This window comes from Leptopilina heterotoma, unplaced genomic scaffold (assembly GCF_015476425.1).
Source record: "Leptopilina heterotoma isolate Lh14 unplaced genomic scaffold, ASM1547642v1 Lhet_21, whole genome shotgun sequence".
NCBI classification, from domain to species: domain Eukaryota; kingdom Metazoa; phylum Arthropoda; class Insecta; order Hymenoptera; family Figitidae; genus Leptopilina; species Leptopilina heterotoma.
This window is the reverse complement of record NW_025110925.1, coordinates 910,860-931,779: the sequence shown is the minus strand read 5'-3', so window position 1 is coordinate 931,779 and position 20,920 is coordinate 910,860. Positions and strand designations below refer to the sequence as shown.

Below are 20,920 nucleotides of genomic sequence, written 5' to 3'. Positions count from 1 at the left end.
TTTTCTTTATTTATGTAAAAATCAATGAACTGCAATCTTCACGGCTCTCGTATAACGGGCGAATTTTGAGTAAATTGGTAAACAAACATTTTCCAACACATTTTTCTCCGAACACAGACACTTTTTACAAAATTTGCCAACGTGAAATGGATATTCTAAATCTTCTAAATTATAATAATCGAAAAGATTGTTAAAATTTATGCAGAAACGCGGTGGTAAAATATTAAATTGGAAAATAATGTAATGACATGACACACTGCAAGAAAAACCAGAATAACTGTCAACGACTTCAGTCCGTGTTTCCACTACAATTCCGCCAAAAACATCAAGTAAACATCACTACACAACCCTGGCTGAACCGAAAAGGCTTCCGTACCGTGGACACTGTGGACTGCCTTTAAGTTTAATCCAAATCTAAATTATCTTTCCATCCCTGCTTACTTTTTCAACCACTTCAACCCTGCGAATCTACATCAAAATAATGCAAATGGCGAGATAGATTTAGAGGATTTAGAGTATCTAATTAAAAAGTTTTTTTTTAAGTAATTTAATTTTTCAGTTTAAATGCACGCTGAAAATAATGTGACGTTGACTGTGTGCGATGGCGAGCAAAGAAGGAACCGGCCATCAGCAGCAGTTCGTTGAAGAAATTGACTTTAAAGAAATTGAAAGACAAGAGGTAAATATTTTTCTTAGCGATACAATTACTATTTGTTTTAATAAATCCTTTCCCCTTTAAACATCATAAACTTAGTACCTGAAAATAGTTTTTACTTTGGTTTTTAATACTTTCGTTTGACTATAATTTCGTTAGTAATGAAAATTCCCTTTAATAACATAACCTTATTTAGCTTATCTACGATTAATTATTTATTTCCTATTGTTATTTATTAAAAATCAGACTTTCACAGAGTTTTGAATAAATTTAGGTACAAATTTACATTTTTTCCTTTTTATAATTTTTGTTCCTCAGTGAGCATCAGCTGTCATTGTTTTATTAATGGCGAAACAATTTCTTGTTAGAAAACTGTCAAAACATTTTATTAAATTTTAAAAATTAATTAATATAATTTATGACTTGATTAATTTGTTTTTTTTTTAATTTTTCTTATACAATTTAGAAAAAATTATAGAATATTATTTCGGTGAATGTAAATTAAAACAAAATATAGGATATTTTTATAAAATAAGAAAAGTGACACCAAATAAATTAACATTATTCAAGGTAAACAAGAAATAAAAAAAAAACAAAAAGTTGACTATATTCTGAACCTGCAACAATTGAAAAATTCGTTTTCTAAAATTTGTTTACACGTTAAATTTTTTATGAAAAAATGTTAATTTATTTAGTGTCACTTTTCTTACTTTATAAAAATATTAAAAATATATTTTGTAAATATATAAAAAAATTTATAGAATATTATTTCGGTTAGTGTAAACACGCACCGAAATAATATTCTATAAACTTTGTTTTAAATTGTTTTTTTTAAATGTTTTTACTTTCAGATTGTGGGAAAAGGTTCTTTTGGAGTTGTATGGAAAGGAAAATGGCGTGGACAGTATGTTGCTGTAAAACTCATCAACTCGGAAGGTGAAAAGAAAGCATTTTCAATTGAAGTGAGACAACTTTCAAGAGTAGCTCATCCGAATATTGTTAAACTTTATGGAGCCTGTACGAAGAATCCCGTCTGCTTGGTAATGGAATATGCAGAAGGTGGATCATTATATAATGGTATGTGAATCGAACGAGAGAATAAAGATGGGCAAATACTTTTTGTATTTCTCTTAATTTTATCATCTTTCAGTTCTTCATTGCGATCCTCAACCCCATTACACAGTTGGCCATGCAATGAGTTGGGCTCTTCAGTGCGCCCGTGGTGTTGCATACCTTCACAATATGAAACCAAAACCACTTATTCACAGGTGAATTACAAATATTCAATTATGTCCAACAATGATTCTATTCCTCTTATAAAACTGGTACATTCTATTTCAAACCGTTCCACCAACAAAAGACGATCACTTTTTCAGTTTTTTTCGTTTTTAAAGATTCATTTTTTATTTTTCAAAATTTCTTTCAATTTCGTAGAGAATTGCAAAAATTAAAAAATAGAATGTTCTTCGACATCAAATTCAGTTTCAGTGGCAAAAAATACATCTTAGAATGGTTTTTTTTATTTGTCTCGTCTCGAAATATATGGAAGTGAATAATTTTCAATAAATTAAAGAAATTTGGGAGTCTATAAAAAACTGAATCATTTAGTATTTACCTAATATATTATGAATAAATTGGAAATTTAGATGAAAGTGTTTTTATTTTTTTCAGGGATCTGAAACCTCCAAATCTTCTCTTAATCATGGGCGGCCAAACACTTAAAATTTGCGATTTCGGAACAGCTTGCGATTTAAAATCATACATGACAAATAATAAAGGCTCAGCAGCATGGATGGCACCTGAAGTTTTTGAAGGTTCTCGCTACACAGAAAAATGTGATGTTTTCAGTTGGGGTATAATACTTTGGGAGGTACTGTCCAGGAGAAAACCTTTCGACGATATTGGAGGTTCTGCCTACAGAATTATGTGGGCAGTTCACATCGGACAGAGACCCGCTTTACTCGAATCGTGTCCGAAACCAATTGAAAGGCTTATGACTCGGTGAGTTATCATTTTTAAGTACTTTCTTAATATCTACATACTGCTTTAATTCGTTTTATTTCGACTCATTTCAAATAATAATATTCATGATTAATTAAAAATCTATCTATAGAAATAAAATCAGACTTTTGTCTGTACATTGCTTAAGAATTTGTAAATTCATGTTTAGTTTTTCTTTTCGAGTAATAAGAATTCCAAAAATGACAATAAAAAAAATTATGTATGTATGTATGTATGTCGGCAATATTTTGTCTGGGATAAACACAAAGACTACTTGACCGATTAAAACGAAACTTTGCAGTCTCTTAGGTATTAGTCTAACTTCAAATCTTAGCCATATCAGGCTTCACAGTGCCCCTAAAAAGTATTTTAGGAGATGTTCAAAAATTTCAAATTCAAACCTTTTCAAATTGAACAACTCATAAGAATATTATTATAAAACATAAAGATGACCGACTGACAAAATGATTAGTTTACTATTATAAGAATATTGTTACTGTAATTTCTTCATAATTATTTGCATCATTTCAATTCAATTAACATTTTCAAGAATTTTTAACTCAAATTCTACTTTAAATCAATAACATCAATTATTATTCAATTAAACTTTTTCAAAAAAAATTAATTCTACAGAATTGTTAGTTAAAACTACGAAAAATAATAATTTAATTCTACAATCAATTATTTAAATACAAAAATAAATAATATCGAATGTTTCTTAAAATTTAATTTTTACGAAGAATTCCTTTTAAGGAATTTAATTAAAATTTTAATGAAATTTATTACATTAAAGAATTTTATAACAATTTTTGAAAATAATTGAAAACTTTCTGAAGAATTTTATTAAATTTTTTAAAAATAATTGAATTCTTGAGAAGAATTTAAATAATAATTTTTAAAAACAATTGGATTCTTGAGAAGAATTTTATTAAAAATTTTGAAAATAATTGACTTCTTGAGAAGAATTTTTAAAAAATTTTTGATAATAATTTAATTCTTGAGAAGAATTTTTCCTATCTATTTATGAAGAACTTGACGAGAATTTTTTAAAAATTTTGAAAATAATTTAATTTCTGCAAAGTATTTTATTACTTTTCAAAATAATTGAATTCTTGTGATAAATTTTTATATTTATCAAAATAATTGAATTTCGAAAAGAATTTTATTATAAATCCTTAGAATAATTGATTTTATGGGAAGGATTTATGCGATTTTGTTGTTTATCAAGTTAATTGAATTCTTTTGCAAAATTACTTAAAAATTTTTGAAAATAATTGATTTTCTGCAACGAATTAATGTTATTTATGAAAATATTTGAATTATTGCAACGAATTTTATTGTTTTATTGAATAATTGAATGTTTCTTAAAATTGAATTCTTACCTCAAGTTTTAATAAAATTTGTAATAATAGGTAATTGCATTTTTTAAGAAATTTATTTAAAACTAGCCAAACTATCCGCGCGCAAGCGCGCGGGAATGTTGTATGGGGCTGCTTATTTTAAAAAATTTAAAAAATTTTAAAGAAATAATTATTATAACCTAACAAAGAGATTTAACTAACTAAAATTCAAATAATTTCACTCAATGGTCTCAATTTAAATAGAATTTACATTACTAGACTTAAACTATGGCTAGAACAATTACAATTAGTATCTGAGTCATCTTTTGCATTGCTTATTTTATAAAGCCATTTTAAATTAAATACTTTTCAAAGAAATAATAATTATTACACACTGAAAAAAGTTTTTCTTGAAATAGCGATAAGTTTCTCTAGAATAACGAAAGTATTAATTGAAGCACTGAATAATTTCGCTACTAAAGTAGTTCATCCAGCTAAATATTTTTTGCCGTGCATAACGAAAAAAGAATTAAATTAACATCAGATTTTCTACATTAAATAAAAACGAATTCAAATAGAAATTAATCATTTTACAACTTAACCAAATTCACCACAGAAATCACTGAATTCGATAATTTAGAAGAAAGTCAGACAAAAACAGGGTTCCTACAGAATCTGGAAATCATGGAAAACATGGAAATGGTATGGAATTTTTAAAAGGCTTCTGGAAATCAGGGAAATCATGGAAAAGGCCTGGAATTTTTAAAAGTTTCTAAATTTTTTCAGTTTTCCATTTTTTCTCTTAAATAAAAATTCAAATAATAATAAAGCTAAATGGCATAAAAGAGAAGAAAAAATGTTGAATTTTAAGAAATTCGATTTTTGATAATTTTTAATAATTTTTGATTTTTTACCAAAGAGTCGAGACAATTTAATAAGTAAAGTATTTTTCAAAAGCACAAAAATAATGAAGCTAAATCCCATAAAAGAGAGGAAAAAATGTTGAATTTTAAGAAATTCGGATTTTTGAATTTTTTCAAATTTTTGATAATTTTAGATTTTTTACCAAAGAGTCGAGACAATTTAATAAGTAAAGTATTTTTCAAAAGCACAAAAATAATGAAGCTAAATCCCATAAAAGAGAGGAAAAAATGTTGAATTTTAAGAAATTCGGATTTTTGAATTTTTTCAAATTTTTGATAATTTTAGATTTTTTACCAAAGAGTCGAGACAATTTAATAAGTAAAGTATTTTTCAAAAGCACAAAAATAATGAAGCTAAATCCCATAAAAGAGAGGAAAAAATGTTGAATTTTAAGAAATTCGGATTTTTGAATTTTTTCAAATTTTTGATAATTTTAGATTTTTTACCAAAGAGTCGAGACAATTTAATAAGTAAAGTATTTTTCAAAAGCACAAAAATAATGAAGCTAAATCCCATAAAAGAGAGGAAAAAATGTTGAATTTTAAGAAATTCGGATTTTTGAATTTTTTCAAATTTTTGATAATTTTAGATTTTTTACCAAAGAGTCGAGACAATTTAATAAGTAAAGTATTTTTCAAAAGCACAAAAATAATTAAGCTAAATCCCATAAAAGAGAGGAAAAAATGTTGAATTTTAAGAAATTCGGATTTTTGAATTTTTTCAAATTTTTGATAATTTTAGATTTTTTACCAAAGAGTCGAGACAATTTAATAAGTAAAGTATTTTTCAAAAGCACAAAAATAATTAAGCTAAATCCCATAAAAGAGAGGAAAAAATGTTGAATTTTAAGAAATTCGGATTTTTGAATTTTTTCAAATTTTTGATAATTTTAGATTTTTTACCAAAGAGTCGAGACAATTTAATAAGTAAAGTATTTTCCACATTAAAAAGTTTGACATTAAAAAATATATGAAAAATGCCAATACTTAACACACAAAATTTAATTTTCAAAACAAACAAATGAATGCAGATAATTTGCTAACGGAAAGGAAACTTACGATTATTATAATGTATTGTATATTGTATTAAAAATATTTGAAATTCTGCGATGAAAATAATTGAATTTGAAAATGAAACTTTATTATTTATGAAAATAATTGAATATTTTCGTAGAATTGTATCAAAAAGTTTTTTCTATAATTAAATCTGTTGATAAATTTTATGAAAATATTAAATATTGAAAATTATTGAATTGCAAAAAACTTTTGAAAGTAATTATTGAACTTTTGCAAAAATTTTTATAAATTTTTAAAAATAATTGAATTTTTGGCGAAAAATTTTGCTATTTGTAAAGATAATTGAATTCTTGACGAGATATTCGTGAAAAATTTTAAAAATAATTGGATTTCTTCGAAGAATTTTATTACTTTTGAAAATAATTGAATTCTTAGGATGAATATTGTAACTTATAAAAATTAATTAAATTTTGTAAAGAATTTTATTAAAATTCCTAAAAATTATTAAATTTCTGTGAAGAATTTTGTTATTTATCAAAATCATTTAAATATATTCAAAGAATTGAAAAAAAAGTTCTGAGAAATTCAATTATTTCGAAAAGTTTAAATAAAATTCTTTTAAATATTCTATAATTTAAAAAAATTTGACAAAATTCTTTACATGATTTAGTTAATAATATTGCAATTTTAATCAAATTATCCTATACAATTCAATTTTTTTTCAATACAATTCTTCTTAAGAATTGAATTATTTTCACAAATAATACTTTTTTTATGGAAATTCAATTATTAAAAAAAATTTGAATAAAATTCTTTGCAAGAAATCAATTATTTTCAAAAATATGTAATAAAATTTTTCTCAACAATTCAATTATTTAAAAAATTTTTAATAAAATGCTTTATAAATTTGAAAAATTATAATAAAATTGATCATAGATTACAATTATTTTCGTAAAATATAATCAAAAATGAGAAAGTCTTGTTTAATGAAATTTTTCTATAGAATTTAATTATTTTCAAAAAGTTTTAAAAAATTCTGAGAAATTCAATTATTTAAAAAAATTTAAATAAAATTGTTCACAAGAAATTTAATTATTTTCATAAATAATAATGTTTTTTTCCAGAATTCAATTATTTTCAAAAAATAAAATTTTTCACAGGAATTCAATTCTTTAAAAATTTTGTTAATAAAATTCGTTTCGTGAATTTTTAGAAAAAATTGAATTTTGAGAAGAGATCAAATTGAAATCTTTGAAAATTTGAAATTATAGTTACATTATTCTTATGATATAAAATAATGATTTTATCACTCTGTCATGTTAAATTTATTATAAGTTATTGAATTTCAAACCTTTAATTCCTATAGAAAAAAATTAATTATTAAATATTTATTTAAAAAAGAAGTTATTTATGAAATCGAATAATTTTTAAATTAAAGAAAATCATGAATAAATGTAATAGAAAATTTTTTGGAGTATCTAATAATTTTTGGAGTGAATCAGAATATTCTTTAGGGTCAGGGAAAAAGTGAAAATTTTGTCTGGAAATCAGGGAAAAGTCAGGGAAAAACAGAATTAAATTTTTGTGGTAACCTTGCACGTTTCAGTTCTTCTTTTAAAAACCATCTTAAAATGATTTTATTTCTCTAGATGTTGGAGTAAAGTACCGGACGAGCGGCCTTCAATGGTAGAAGTGGTTAGAATTATGACTGCCTTATCCGAAATGTTCAGTGGAGAATTAGGACCTGTAGAATATTCTTTAAGTAAGTATAAAGTAATTCTGAATAAACGTCTTTTATGTCTTATTTTATTTTGGGAAGGCATTTAAATAGCTCAGATATAAAAATTATTTATTAATAATCATACTAATTATTTATATTTATGTAAAAGCTGAAAATAAATAACTAACAATTTCCTAACACTTCTTTTTAGAAAAAAGTAAAATTTCATCCAAATAAACCTAATAAATGTTATAATAAATTACTTGTGAAAAGTAAAATTTTTGATTTATTTAAATAAAATTTCATGTATTGAATTTCGTTAGGTAGCGAAGCAGACATGGATGATGAGGATGACGAGGAAACACGTAGCGATACGTTAGATACTTTAGACATGCCGAGTACTTTAAATTCTCTGATTAACGGCTCAATGGAAAATGGACTCGATAGAACTCCAATGCCAACTGAAGTTAATGACGAGATGAATGGTAATTCAATTCAAAAGTTAGACTTAAACGAGGCTCCAGTTCAAATACAAAGCAAACTCGAATTTACTAACGATGATTCTTGGAAGAACGTTATTCCAATAAATGCAGAATCCCATGTCTCAACCTCGAGTAATCTATCATTCAATCAACGACCGAATATTGCTCCGTTAAAAGTGGAGTGTGATCCGGTAAGTGATTTATTTTCCTTTCAATTTTTTAATTTTATGAACTTTAAAGGAAAATTGTTTAAAAATTTTACTAAATATTTTGATTTATGTATTTAAAATCAAGGACATATACGAAAACAATTAATGTTCTGATCACGACACTATAAAGATTTTCAAAATGTTTTCCTGTTCAAAATAATTAAAAATGTTAAAACTTAAAAAAAATGAATCAAAATGAAAATATATTGATTTTCAGAACGCTTGGGAGCTTGGCAATTCTTTTGATTCTTCTTGGGAAATTCGAAATATGGCCGGTTTGGATAAAATGGCACCAAAATCAAAGAAAAATCTTCAGGGTGAGTATATTTTAATAAAATGAAGAAAATATATTCCTCCGTAGATATTCTTCGTATACAATTTTATTTTTTAAAGTTATTAATTTTTCTTTTTATTATAATATAATATACAGGCATCACAGTCTGTCTCCTATTTCCCTAAAAGTCCCCTTTTTTTAATTTTGGCCCCTAAACGTACCCTATTTTCAAAATTTCCCCTATTTTTTCTTTTATCTTTTCATGATGAATTCACACCAAATTTAGCTTCGTAAACTATGAAACTGCCACTGATTCTAATAAAAAACCTTCAAAAATTTTTTCTATTGCTGACAGAAATGAATTTTTAATATTATTTAATTATTACAAAAGTTTAAATCCAATTATCTTGATAAATAACAAAATTCTTCACAGAAATTCAATAATTTTTAGGAATTTTAATAAAATTCTTTACAAAATTCAATTATTTTCATAAATTACAATATTTATCCCAAGAACTCAATTATTTTTAAAAATTTTCACAAATATCTCGTCAAGAATTCAATTATCTTTACAAATAGCAACATTTTTCGCCAAAAATACAATTATTTTCAAAAATTTATAAAAATCTTTGCAAAAGTTCAATTATTTTCAAAAGTTTTTTGCAATTCAATAATTTTCAATATTTTCATAAATAACATTTATATCGTCGCAGAAAATCAATTATTTTCAAAAATTTTTAAGTAATTTTGCAAAAGAATTCAATTAGCTTGATAAACAACAAAATCGCATAAATTCTTCCCATAAAATCAATTATTGTAAGGAATTTTAATAAAATTCTTTTCCAAAATTCAATTATTTTGATAAATATCAAAATTCATCGCAAGAATTCAATTCTTTTGTAAAGTAATAAAATACTTTGCAGAAATTAAATTATTTTCAAAATTTTTTAAAAATTCTTGTCAAGAATTAAATATCTTTATAAATAGATAGAAAAATTCTTCTCAAGAATTAAATTATTGTCAAAAATTTTTTTTAAATTCTTTTCAAGAAGTTAATTGTTTAAAAAATTTTTAATAAAATTCTTCTCATAAATTCAATTGTTTTCAAAAAGTATTATTTAAATTCTTCACTAGAGTTCAATTATTTTCAAAAGTAATAAAATTCTTCGAAGAAATTCAATTATTTAAAAAATTTTTTAAAAATTCTAGTCAAGAATTCAATTATCTTTACAAATAGCAACATTTTTCGCCAAAAATTCAATTATTTTCAAAAATTTAAATAAAATTCTTTGCAAAATTTCAATTTTTACAAAAGTTTTTTCATAATTCAATGATTTTTAATATTTACTCTGTTCAAAAAATTTAATTATTGAAAAAAATTTTTGATAAAATTCTACGAAAACATTCAAGAATTTCAAATATTTTTAATACAATTTTAAATAAATTCCTCGAAAAATGCAATTATTCTTCAAAATTTTTTTAAAACTTGAAAGAATTCAAATGTAAGAAACATTCAATTATTCAATAAAATAATAATTTCGTTCTACAAAAGAATTAAATTCTCTTGTTAAAAAACAAAATTCTCCCCATAAAATCATTTATTTTAAGGAATTTTAATAAAATTCTTTTCCAAAATTCAATTATTTTGATGAATATCAAAATTCATCACAAGAATTCAATTCTTTTGAAAAGTAATAAAATAGTTTGCAGAAATTTAATTATATTCAACATTTTTTAAAAATTCTTGTCAAGAATTAAATTATTTTTATAAATAGATAGGGAAATTCTTCTCAAGAATTAAATTATTGTCAAAAAAATTTTTTAAAATTCTTCTCAAGAAGTCAATTATTTTCAAAAATTTTAATAAAATTCTTCTCATGAATTCAATTGTTTACAAAAATTATTATTTAAATTCTTCTCAAGAATTCAATTATTTAGAAAAATTTAATAAAATTCTTCAAAAAGTTTTCAATTATTTTCAAAAATTGTAATAAAATTCTTTAAAAAAAAAAATTTCATTAAAATTTTAATTAAATTCCTTAAAAGAAATTAAATATTTTCAAAAGTTGTTAATACAATTCTTCGTAAAAATTAAATTTTAAGAAACATTCGATATTATTTATTTTTGTATTTAAATAATTGAATTGAAATGATACAAATAATTATGAAGAAATTACAGTAACAATGTTCTTATAATAGTAAACTAATCATTTTATCTGTCGGTCATCTTTAATTATTATGAGTTGTTCAATTTGAAAAGGTTTGAATTTGAAATTTTTGAACATCTTAATTCCAATGAAAAAAAAATGATTAAATATTTATTTAAAGATGAAGTTATTGATGTTTTGGAATAATTTTACTTTTGAAGAAATTTGTAAATAAATTTAATAGAACATTTTTTTGAGTATCTAATAATTTTGAGAGTGAATCATAATATTTTTTAGGGTCAGGAAAAAAGTGAAAGTTGTGTTTGGAAATGAGGGAAAAGTCAGGGAAAAATAAAGTTAAATTTTTGTGGCAACCCTCTATAAATAAATTATATTTTTATCTTTATTTAACTAATTTTTATAATCCCCTAAAAGTCCCCTATTTTTTAATTTTCAGTCCCCTATTTCCCCTAAAATACTTTTTAGAGGCACTGTGAAGCCTGCAACCACCCAAAATTTGTTAGTATCATAAAATATTTATCACAAAATGAAAAAAAATGTCAGTTCCTTGTTTGGTTTGTTCTCTAAAGAGAGTATAGACAAACAAAAGGGAACACTAGCGGAAAGAAATAATTATTTCCGTATAAATAGAAACTATGAGGAGGCGTTAAAAGGTTTGCCAAACTAGAAGAAAGAGGTTGAATAATTAGATTTCAAGTTGTATAATATATTTCTATCGTGACCTATTTGCAAATGATGGACATGCGCGTCATATAAGTTTCTTTGATTATTCTTAGTTTCCTTAATTTTAAATTTCATTTTATTCTTGATAAATTTCACATCTATCATTTTGTGAATTTTATTGAAATCGTCTCTTCATCAGTATAAGAAAACAGATAATTTTTATTTATTTTCATTAAAAAAAAAGGAAGGAAATGATTTAATAGAAAATACCAATTGTATTTTCTTGCCAATAACACTAATAGAATGGAAAATTTTGTTGTCACATAATTTTTTGAATTTCCCTTTTTTTTTAAATGTGGAGTGACAAAAAGGGATTCTAGTGGCACCAAACTGTCTGTAGTTAGTTTAGAAGCAGACATTTTCAATCGCCCAGATATCCCGTGTAATTGACTATTTATATCTTAGTGTTTGACGCGTGACAATTCAATTGCGTGTATAAAGGGCGGCGTGAACGGAAAAAGTAAAAATAACATTAAGAAAGTAGAATAATTCATGCAAAAAATTGTTATTTGGAGAAAATTGAGAAATTTCAATTTTGATAATTTCAACATAATTCATCACTATTCATTGAAAGGGAAATGAATTTTAATTTTCGAAACGTTTGATTTGATAAACCGATGAACGCCATGTAGCGCAGCAAGTGGATTATTTTGAGCCTGGAATACCAAACGTGCTATGACTCATGCGTTTTCTGCCGCGCTGTTCTCGTTCTACGATCTTTTAATCACATTGTCACCGGATGGTTATTGAAAAAGCGTTATTCAAATTTACAAATCGCACCGCGATGCCTGATTGTCCCATAAAAATCATTTCACAGAATTGTCAGTCTCACAGGGAGAAAATTTGTTCCTTATATTTTACCGAATTTTTTTTTAATAAAGTTGGCATTTCGTGGCATAATCGTAATTTTTAATAATTAAAAAAAAATTTTTTTCAGTAATAACGGTCAAAATTGAATATGATATCTAGTAGAATTAATAACTTTTGACAATTGAAAAAATAGAAACTTTGAAAAAAGTGATTTTTTGTATTTTTTTAGGAGCAGTTCATATACCACGTGGACAATTTTTTTTAACACTTTTTGATCTCTCCCCCCATCACTGTCCACGTGGACACGTTTTGGTGAAAGAAGCTAATTTTCATTTTCAAATTTATATTTAAAGATTTTTCATTAAAATTTTTTATAATTTAATTATTTTTAAAAATTTGCAATTGAAATTCTTGAAAAGTTGGTTTTTAAAAAATTGTAACAAAATACTTGAGAAAAATTAATTATTTTCAATTAAATTTGACAAAATTTCAATTATTCAAAACGATTTTTCTTATAGAGGTATTTGAAAAATTTAATTATCTTAAAAAATGATTCAAAAATAATTTTTCAAAGATTTGAAAGAAAAAAGTAGATTTTTAAAGATTCGAATTTTTGAAAACTTTTCAAAATTTAATTATTTCTAAAAATTCATGCTATAATGCTTTTAATATTCAATTATTATCTAAAATTTAAATTGAAATTCATTTTTAAATCAATTTTTATTAGAAAACTCGACGAGAATTCAATTATTTAAATACAAAAATAAATAATTTATTCAATAATTGAATGTTTCTTAAAATTGAATTCTCATGAAGAATTTTATCAACAACTTTTGAAAATTATTCATTTCTTTTAAGGAATTTTATTAAAATTTTACTGAAATTTATTATATTAAATAATTTTATAACAATTTTTGAAAATAATTGAAAAGTTTTTGAAGAATTTTATTAAAATTTTGAAAAATAATTGAATTCCTTAGAAGAATTTAAATAATAATTTTTAAAAACAATTGGATTCTTGAGAAGAATTTTATTAAAAATTTTGAAAATAATTGACTTCTTGAGAAAAATTTAAAAAATATTTTTGACAATAATTTAATTCTTGAGAAGAATTTTTAAAAAATTTTAAAAATAATTTAATTTCTGCAAAGTATTTTATTACTTTAAAAAAAATTGAATTCTTGGGATAAATTTTAATATTTATCAAAATAATTGAATTTTGGAAAAGAATTTTATTAAAATCCCTTAGAATAATTGATTTTATGGGAAGAATTTATGCGATTCAGTTGTTTATCAAGCTAATTGAATTCTTTTGCAAAATTACTTAAGAATTTTTGAAAATAATTGATTTTCTGCGACGAATTAAATGTTATTTATGAAAATATTTAAATTATTGCAACGAATTTTATTGTTTTATTGAATAGTTGAATGTTTCTTAAAATTCAATTCTTTCCTTTTTGCGATGAAAATAATTGAATTCGTCAATGAAATTTTATTATTTATAAAAATAATTGAATCTTTTCGTAGAATTGTATCAAAAAGTTTTCTCTATAATTAAATCTGTTGATAAATTTTATGAAAATAGTAAATATTGAAAATTTATTGAATTGCAAAAAACTTTTAAAAGTAATTGAACTTTTGCAAAGATTTTTATAAATTTTTGAAAATAATTGAATTTTTGGCGAAAAATTTTGCTATTTATAAAATTAATTGAATTCTTGACGAGATTTTCGTTAAAATTTGTAAAAATAAAAATAATTGAATTTCTTCGAAGAATTTCATTACTTTTGAAAATAATTCAATTCTTGGGATAAATATTGTAACTTATGAAAATAATTGAATTTTGGAAAAGAATTTTATTTAAATTTCTTAAAATAATTAATTTTGTTATTTAACAAGATGATTGAATTCTTTTGTAGAACGAACTTATTATTTTATTGAGTAATCGAATGTTTCTTAAATTTGAATTCTTTTGTCATGTTTTAAAAAAATTTTGAAGAATAAATTGCATTTTTCGAGGAATTTATTTAAAATTTTTTTAAAAATATTTGAAATTCTTGAATGTTTTCCTAGAATTTTATCAAAAATTTTTTTTAATAATTAAATTTTTTGAAAATAGTAAATATTGAAAATCATTGAATTATGAAAAAACTTTTGAAAATAATTGAAATTTTGGCGAAAAATATTACTATTTATAAAAATAATTGAATTCTTGACGAGATTCTTGTTAAAATTTGTTTAAAATAATTGAATTCTTGTAATGAATATTGTTATTTATAAAAGTAATTGAATTTTGCAAAGAATTTTTTTTTAAATTTTCTAAAAATAATTGAATCTTTGTGAAAAATTTTGTTATTTATCAAGATAATTTCATTAAAACTTTTGAAATAATTGAAGAATATTAAAAAATTTATTCTAGTTAAAAAAAATTTTTTTGAAGGTTTTGTATTAGAATTCGTGATTGTTTGATAGTTTATGGGCCAAACAAAAAAGACACTAAAAGTTCATAATTTTCTTATGAATTTCAAAAATTTAATTTTTTCCAGTTCTTTTAATAAAAATCCCTGACTTTTCTGTGACTTCCCTGACTTTTCCCTATATTCCCTAAATTCCCTGATTTCCCTGACCTGTAGCAACCTTGTGTATTCATGCTATTTTTTTTTAAATCTCTGGGTTTTCGTTTTTTTTCTTGATTTTAGTGATTCTCGTTTGGCTTCTAATTTTCCTTTGCTGGAGTAAATGAATAGAAGATGAAAATTAAAAATCTCGAAATATAATAATTTTTTTTAATTGTCAACGATGTACTAAATTTTAACTATGGTCCTGATGAAGTGACAAAAATGGTGAAAAATCTTGGATGAATCAAGGCGAGAGCGTTTTGTTTTTGGCTCGTGTTTTGAGCACGATGATGAAGAGTGGTGCGCGGGTTGTTAAAGGGTAGTTCGAGGGGAATGGCGGAGTGTATTTAGCAGCAGGTGTAGTTGAGTCAGCATCCCCGTTATAGCAGCGCGTTTGTTTAGTGAAGATTCGTCTCCACACGGAGGAGCATCATTCGATCAAAATTCGATAAAATCCAAAGATTTATCATTTTTTCATTGTTCTACCAATTCGTTTTTTTCTTTTTCTCTTTTGCTGTAAACAATTTTTTTTAAAGAAGGATTTAACGAATTCGGATATTGAATAATTCTATCGCGGATTTAGTATCGATTTTTTCAATGGATGAACAATCGATTCGTCGAAAGTAAATTCGTTATTTCTTTTTTTTTGGGCTCGTGTGTTGAGAATGTAAGGCGTACGATTTGAGAAACTTTTTAGGGAGAATAAGTCACAACATCCCAAATGGAGTATTTGTTCTCATCAAGCTCGGAGACAAGAAGCACGAGCGAAATGTGTGAGGAGTACTTCAACATTGTGGGCACCGACACCCTCCAACGTTGCTGGTTACTATTGCGTCAGTATTTGGATTTCATTCTTTTCCTCTCTGCGAAATTCAATCAGATTATAAATATTTATTAAATTTATAATCCACTCGAACAATTTTCACTACATTATTTCTTATTGTTATGCCAAAAAAAGATCAACCGGATATTTTACTTCAAAATGAAAATATAGAGAATTTAAATAAATTCCAAAAGCTCAATTTGCTCCATATTTTGAATGACGAATCACTTCCTGTTTAGAGGAAAATTTTTCCAACTACTTGTATTTTTAACCGATATTCAACTACGAGTTTTAATAAAATTACAAAGTGGAGAAAATTTTTCTCCTTTTTTTAAGGAATATTTTTTTTTTTGCAAAAAAAAGACACATTTATTTGAATATAAATTATCTTTTATTAAATAATTTATATTATATTGTGAATATGAATTTATCCCTTGGAAGATTAATTTATGTTAAACTTAATTTATTTTTAAAAAAATATTATGAATCATTTTAATATATGAAATTGTGGTGATTAATTGTAACAGGTAGCAGCACGATGAATGAGGATTTGGACAATGTTTATCGTTTATTGGACAATGAACAAAGACCTCGTACTCCTGATCACACGTGTCCGCAGTCTCGGGAGATCTTTGAGGAACATAAACAGCTGGCACAAGAGTATCTCAAAGTACAAACAGAAATTGCACTCTTGAGCCAACAAAAAAATGCCTTACTAAAGAATCTCAGTATTGAAGATCGCAAACAAAAGGAGGAACTTCTGGGATTGGAGAAAGAGAAGGTTATTCAGAATTTACTTTTTCTTTTATAGTCGATTATGGAGAATTTTAGAAATTTACACAATTAGTTATACATACTGGGGTCAGAAAGTTTCAATGCTTGCAAATACTTCCTTCACTTTCAATCTAAGTATTTCTGATCAAATTGCAGTTAAAACTATTAAACTGGAATCAATTGTTCATAAAATTTGGCATCAAACGGACCAAAATACAACCATTCGGTGTTGCCACGCAACCTGGAAACCTGGAAATGTCAGGGAATTTTATAAACTTTGAAAAAACCTGAAAAAAAGTCAGGGAATTTTGATCGGAATCCTGGAAAATTATTGTTTTCTAAAGTCATTGTGCTTATTTTTGAAATCTAATTTTTCTTTAATATTTCAAAATTAATTCAATTTTAAAAGAGTTGCGTTTACCATTTTTCTTCGCAATAATTCAATTATTTTCATAAATAATCAAATTTTTTACAGATATTCAATTATTTTCATAAATAATAAAAATCTGTATAGGTTTTCCATTATTTTCATAAATAATAAAACTCATCGCAGAATTTCAATTATTTTTAATACAATATTAATGGAATTTCTCGAAAAATGTAATTAATCTTAAAAATTTTATTAAAATTCATCAAAGAAATTCAATTATTTTTAAAAATTTTAATGAAATTCTTTTTAACAAATTCAATTTTTTTTCAAAAATTCTCCCCCACTCAATGATTTTCAATATCTACTATTTTAATAAAATTTTCCAAAAGAAATAAATTATTTTCAAAAATATTCAATTTATGTTTACAGAGATTCAATTATTTTTATAAATATGTAATACAATTTTTTACAGGGATTCAATTATTATTTTCATAAATAATAAAACTAATTGCAGAATTTTAATTATTTTTTATACAATTTTCATCGAATTCCTCGAAAAATGTAATTATACTTAAAAATTTTATTAAAATTCGTCAAAAGAATTCAATTATTTAAAAATTTGTTAATAAAATTCTTTATGAGAATTCAATTTTGCTAAACATTCCATTATTCAATAAATTATTTATTTTTGTATTAAAAATAATTAGATATTTCAAAAGAAATATTAAAAAATTCGTCTCAAGAATTCAATTATATTCAAAAGTAGGTAATAAAATTCTTAGCAGAAATTCAATGATGGTCAAAAGTTTTAAAAAATTTATAGTCAAAATTTCAATTATTTTTATAAATATTAAAATTTTTCTCTAAAATTCAATTATTTTCAAAAAATTTAATAAAATTCTTGGTAATATTTCAATTATTTAAAAAAAAATTTAATAAAATTCTTGACAAAATTTCAATTATTTTTAAAAACTTTTCTCAATTCAATCAAATTTTTTACAGAGATTCAATTATTTTTAATACATTTTTAATTTAATTTCTCGAAAAATGAAATTATTCTTAAAAATTTTATTGAAATTCGTCAAAAGAATTTTAATTACCTATTTAAAAATTTGTTCTTAAAATTCTTTAAATGAGAGTTCAATTTTAGAAAACATTCAATTCTTCAATAAATTATTTTTGTTTGTATTTAAATAATTGAATTGTCGTAGAATTTTCTAATAATAATTGATTCAAATATATGAATTACAGTTAATTCTTTAGATAATAATTGAGATTTGAAAAGATTTCAATTTATAATCTTCGAATGTTTGAATTTTTCATACTTTTAACTTAAAATTGTGTAGATTTAATTTTTTTTTTTGTAAAAGTTCAATTAAATTTTTTTTAAGTTATTTGAAGTTTTTATTTTCTAATATATATTTGATTTAAGAATTTCCGAATAATCGATGAAATTTCGAATTGTAAACAAAAAGATTTGAAAATGTTCAAAGAAATTTTTCAGAAATTATTAATAGTAATTAATTTAAAGAAGAATTTTAGTTAAAAGTTCTGGAAAACAATAATTTCTTACTTCACTTATTTTATTATTTACAAATTAATTGTCAAACATTTTACATAACAATGCAAACTATAAAATAGAGATACATATATTCAAAGTAGTAGGGAAGCATTTAAGAAAACATTTTAATTTTTGAAAGGTTTTGATTTGGGTTGAAATTCTATTAGTTGGGTGTCTATAGGGGAAATCCGTGGAGAACGTCATGAAAAACGTGAACGTCTGTTGAACGATGTGAAGGCGACACATTCAAGTGGACAATGTCTGTTGGAATTTGTGTCGCATTTTCTTTCATGAATCATCGACTAGATATTCTGGCGCGAAAAACAAAGATCAACCTTATTCAATGAGTCAGGTCTTTGATTATGTAATTGATAAAAAGCACGAGTCCTAAATCGGCCTTTTAGACTTTTTTCCACTCATTTTCAAATAACGAGTCTTTTTCGTCTTTTTTCCTAAATTAAGTCACTATTTTCTCATTATTACATAACTAATATTATTATTTTATTATTCAGAAATTAATTATTCATTGTTTTCAATTCAAATTTCAACTTTTGAAAATGAAAAATATTTAAATGTTAATTTTTGTTTGATTATTTGCAGGAATCTTTGCGGAAACTTTATCAAACATTTAAACATCAATTGGAAATGAAGAAAAACCAATCAAGCGGCATTCAGAATCAGCGACCACCGGCAATACCTTCAATAGGGCCAGCGGTGTCTGGAGAAGATGGTTGGATTGTCGTTTCACGACAGGATCCCTCAAGGATGTCCTAAAAAAAACCTCCAAAAGTTCGGATATTTTTAAATAAGTGTCTTAATTAGCCCAACTTATAGTTCTAGGGTGTGATTCGTAAAAGTCTGTGATGCCAGATTTGTTCCTAATTTTCTTGAAAAAAAATACTAGAAAAGAGCAAAAGCAACATTTTTGCTTTTTCATATTGTTCGAAGGTAAAATTTTTCTTATACAAACAATTAAGATGCACTAATAATCGTTTTAAAATATTAAACCGTATACTGTACATATTAGAGACTGATTATAAAACTAGAAATTAATTTCCATTATTCGTGCATCTTTGAAAATAATATGAATTTATATGACGAGATCTCAAATCAAGAAAAAGAAATTTACTTCAATTTTCGATAATTTTTGTTTTCCTTTTTTAAGCTATATAAAACAAAAGGAAACAAAATACTTTAAATTATTTTTTGAAAATAATTTTTAATTGCAAAATACTTACATAAATTTTACTAACATTGACAAGAATAAGTAAAACTTATTTAGACACTTTAGATTTAGTATATCTTATTGAGGATTTTATATCTTTAATTCAAGCGTAATAATCATATTATAATTTACAGTTGGAAAAAAATACTAGTCATTATTTAAACATCATTTAGGCGACTTTACTTTATTAAGGAAATTATTTTAAAATTTTTCAAAGACCGGTTAATGATTTAGAAAAAAAAATCGCGTGATAAAAAAGTGTATCAAAATTTCTTTTAATTGTTCAATTTATTGGCAAATTTAAAATATAAGTGCGAATCAGTTGGGATGAATGCAAACGGAATTACAAACTTTTAATGATAAAAAAAAGTAGCAAATAGAATTTTTACTGTCAATTGTAAATGTGAATATCCGTAGACCTTGAAAATTGGAAGAAAAGAAATTCGTCTTTTTGGAAAAAATTGTTTTCGTTTTTGCAAACAATCCGAGTTTTTATTAAGGCGACAAAAGGCGATTTCAATATTTGCAAATTACTGAAAAAAAATTAATATCTCAATAATGTGATTTTTAATGTTAGAGAATTAATGAAATTTAAATTGAAAGAAAATAAATGTATGTGAGTAGAAGTAGAAATATGTATAAATAGACAGTGCACTTAGTAATTAATAATTAATAATTAATTTGTAAAATGCCTTTTAATGAATGTGTATGAATTTTATTAATTTAATTGAATAATGGTTGAGGAGAAAATGTGATTTTAAAGTGACTTTAATGCATAAAACTTTTCAGATATCTTTATATCTAGTTAAAAATAATATAAATACGTAAATATTGAAATACATCTAGATATTAAAAAATATAAATTGACAAAACTGAGATATGACCGAAAATGCAAAAATTTATGAAAATTGTCAACATTATTTTCTGTTGATTTTTCCATAGAATGCACGTCTTATTCTATTTTAAAATAATAAATAAAAAACAGAACTTTTAAATAGTTGTACTTTTGAACTTTTAGTGGAAAATTTATTTTTATATTTTAATTGACATTTTGAATTTCAACATTTTTATTAATAATGTTATTAATATTTATTTATTTATTATTAATATTAATATTTTTTGTTCAATAGTAAAAGATGCTTATAAATTTAAAAATATCGTAATAACTTTTAAATAATTAAAATAATGATGGTAAATTTTTTTTTACCTAATTGTAAAAGAACTTTT

The 20,920-nt window shown here is 23.6% G+C and overlaps 1 protein-coding gene across 1 annotated transcript; it reads left to right on the top strand.

Annotated features, from left to right (window-relative positions):
* The first annotated feature begins 459 nt into the window (after positions 1–459).
* On the top strand, positions 460–20,690 carry LOC122501508 (mitogen-activated protein kinase kinase kinase 7-like). The gene is made up of 9 exons (XM_043611032.1): positions 460–679; positions 1,507–1,732; positions 1,806–1,923; positions 2,327–2,656; positions 7,586–7,698; positions 7,980–8,329; positions 8,565–8,664; positions 16,291–16,544; positions 19,069–20,690. The coding sequence occupies exons 1-9, from the start codon at positions 602–604 to the stop codon at positions 19,240–19,242; spliced, it is 1,743 nt and encodes a 580-aa protein (XP_043466967.1). The 5' UTR covers positions 460–601; the 3' UTR covers positions 19,243–20,690.
* The last annotated feature ends 230 nt before the right edge of the window (positions 20,691–20,920 follow it).

Excerpts from the sequence above, each read along its gene's own strand:
- LOC122501508 (XM_043611032.1), top strand. The coding sequence starts at position 602 with ATGGCGAGCAAAGAAGGAACCGGCCATCAGCAGCAGTTCGTTGAAGAA. Across the intron at positions 7,699-7,979 it reads ACCTGTAGAATATTCTTTAA|GTAGCGAAGCAGACATGGAT; the intron begins GTAAGTATAAAG and ends GAATTTCGTTAG. Across the intron at positions 8,665-16,290 it reads ATCAAAGAAAAATCTTCAGG|GTAGCAGCACGATGAATGAG; the intron begins GTGAGTATATTT and ends TAATTGTAACAG.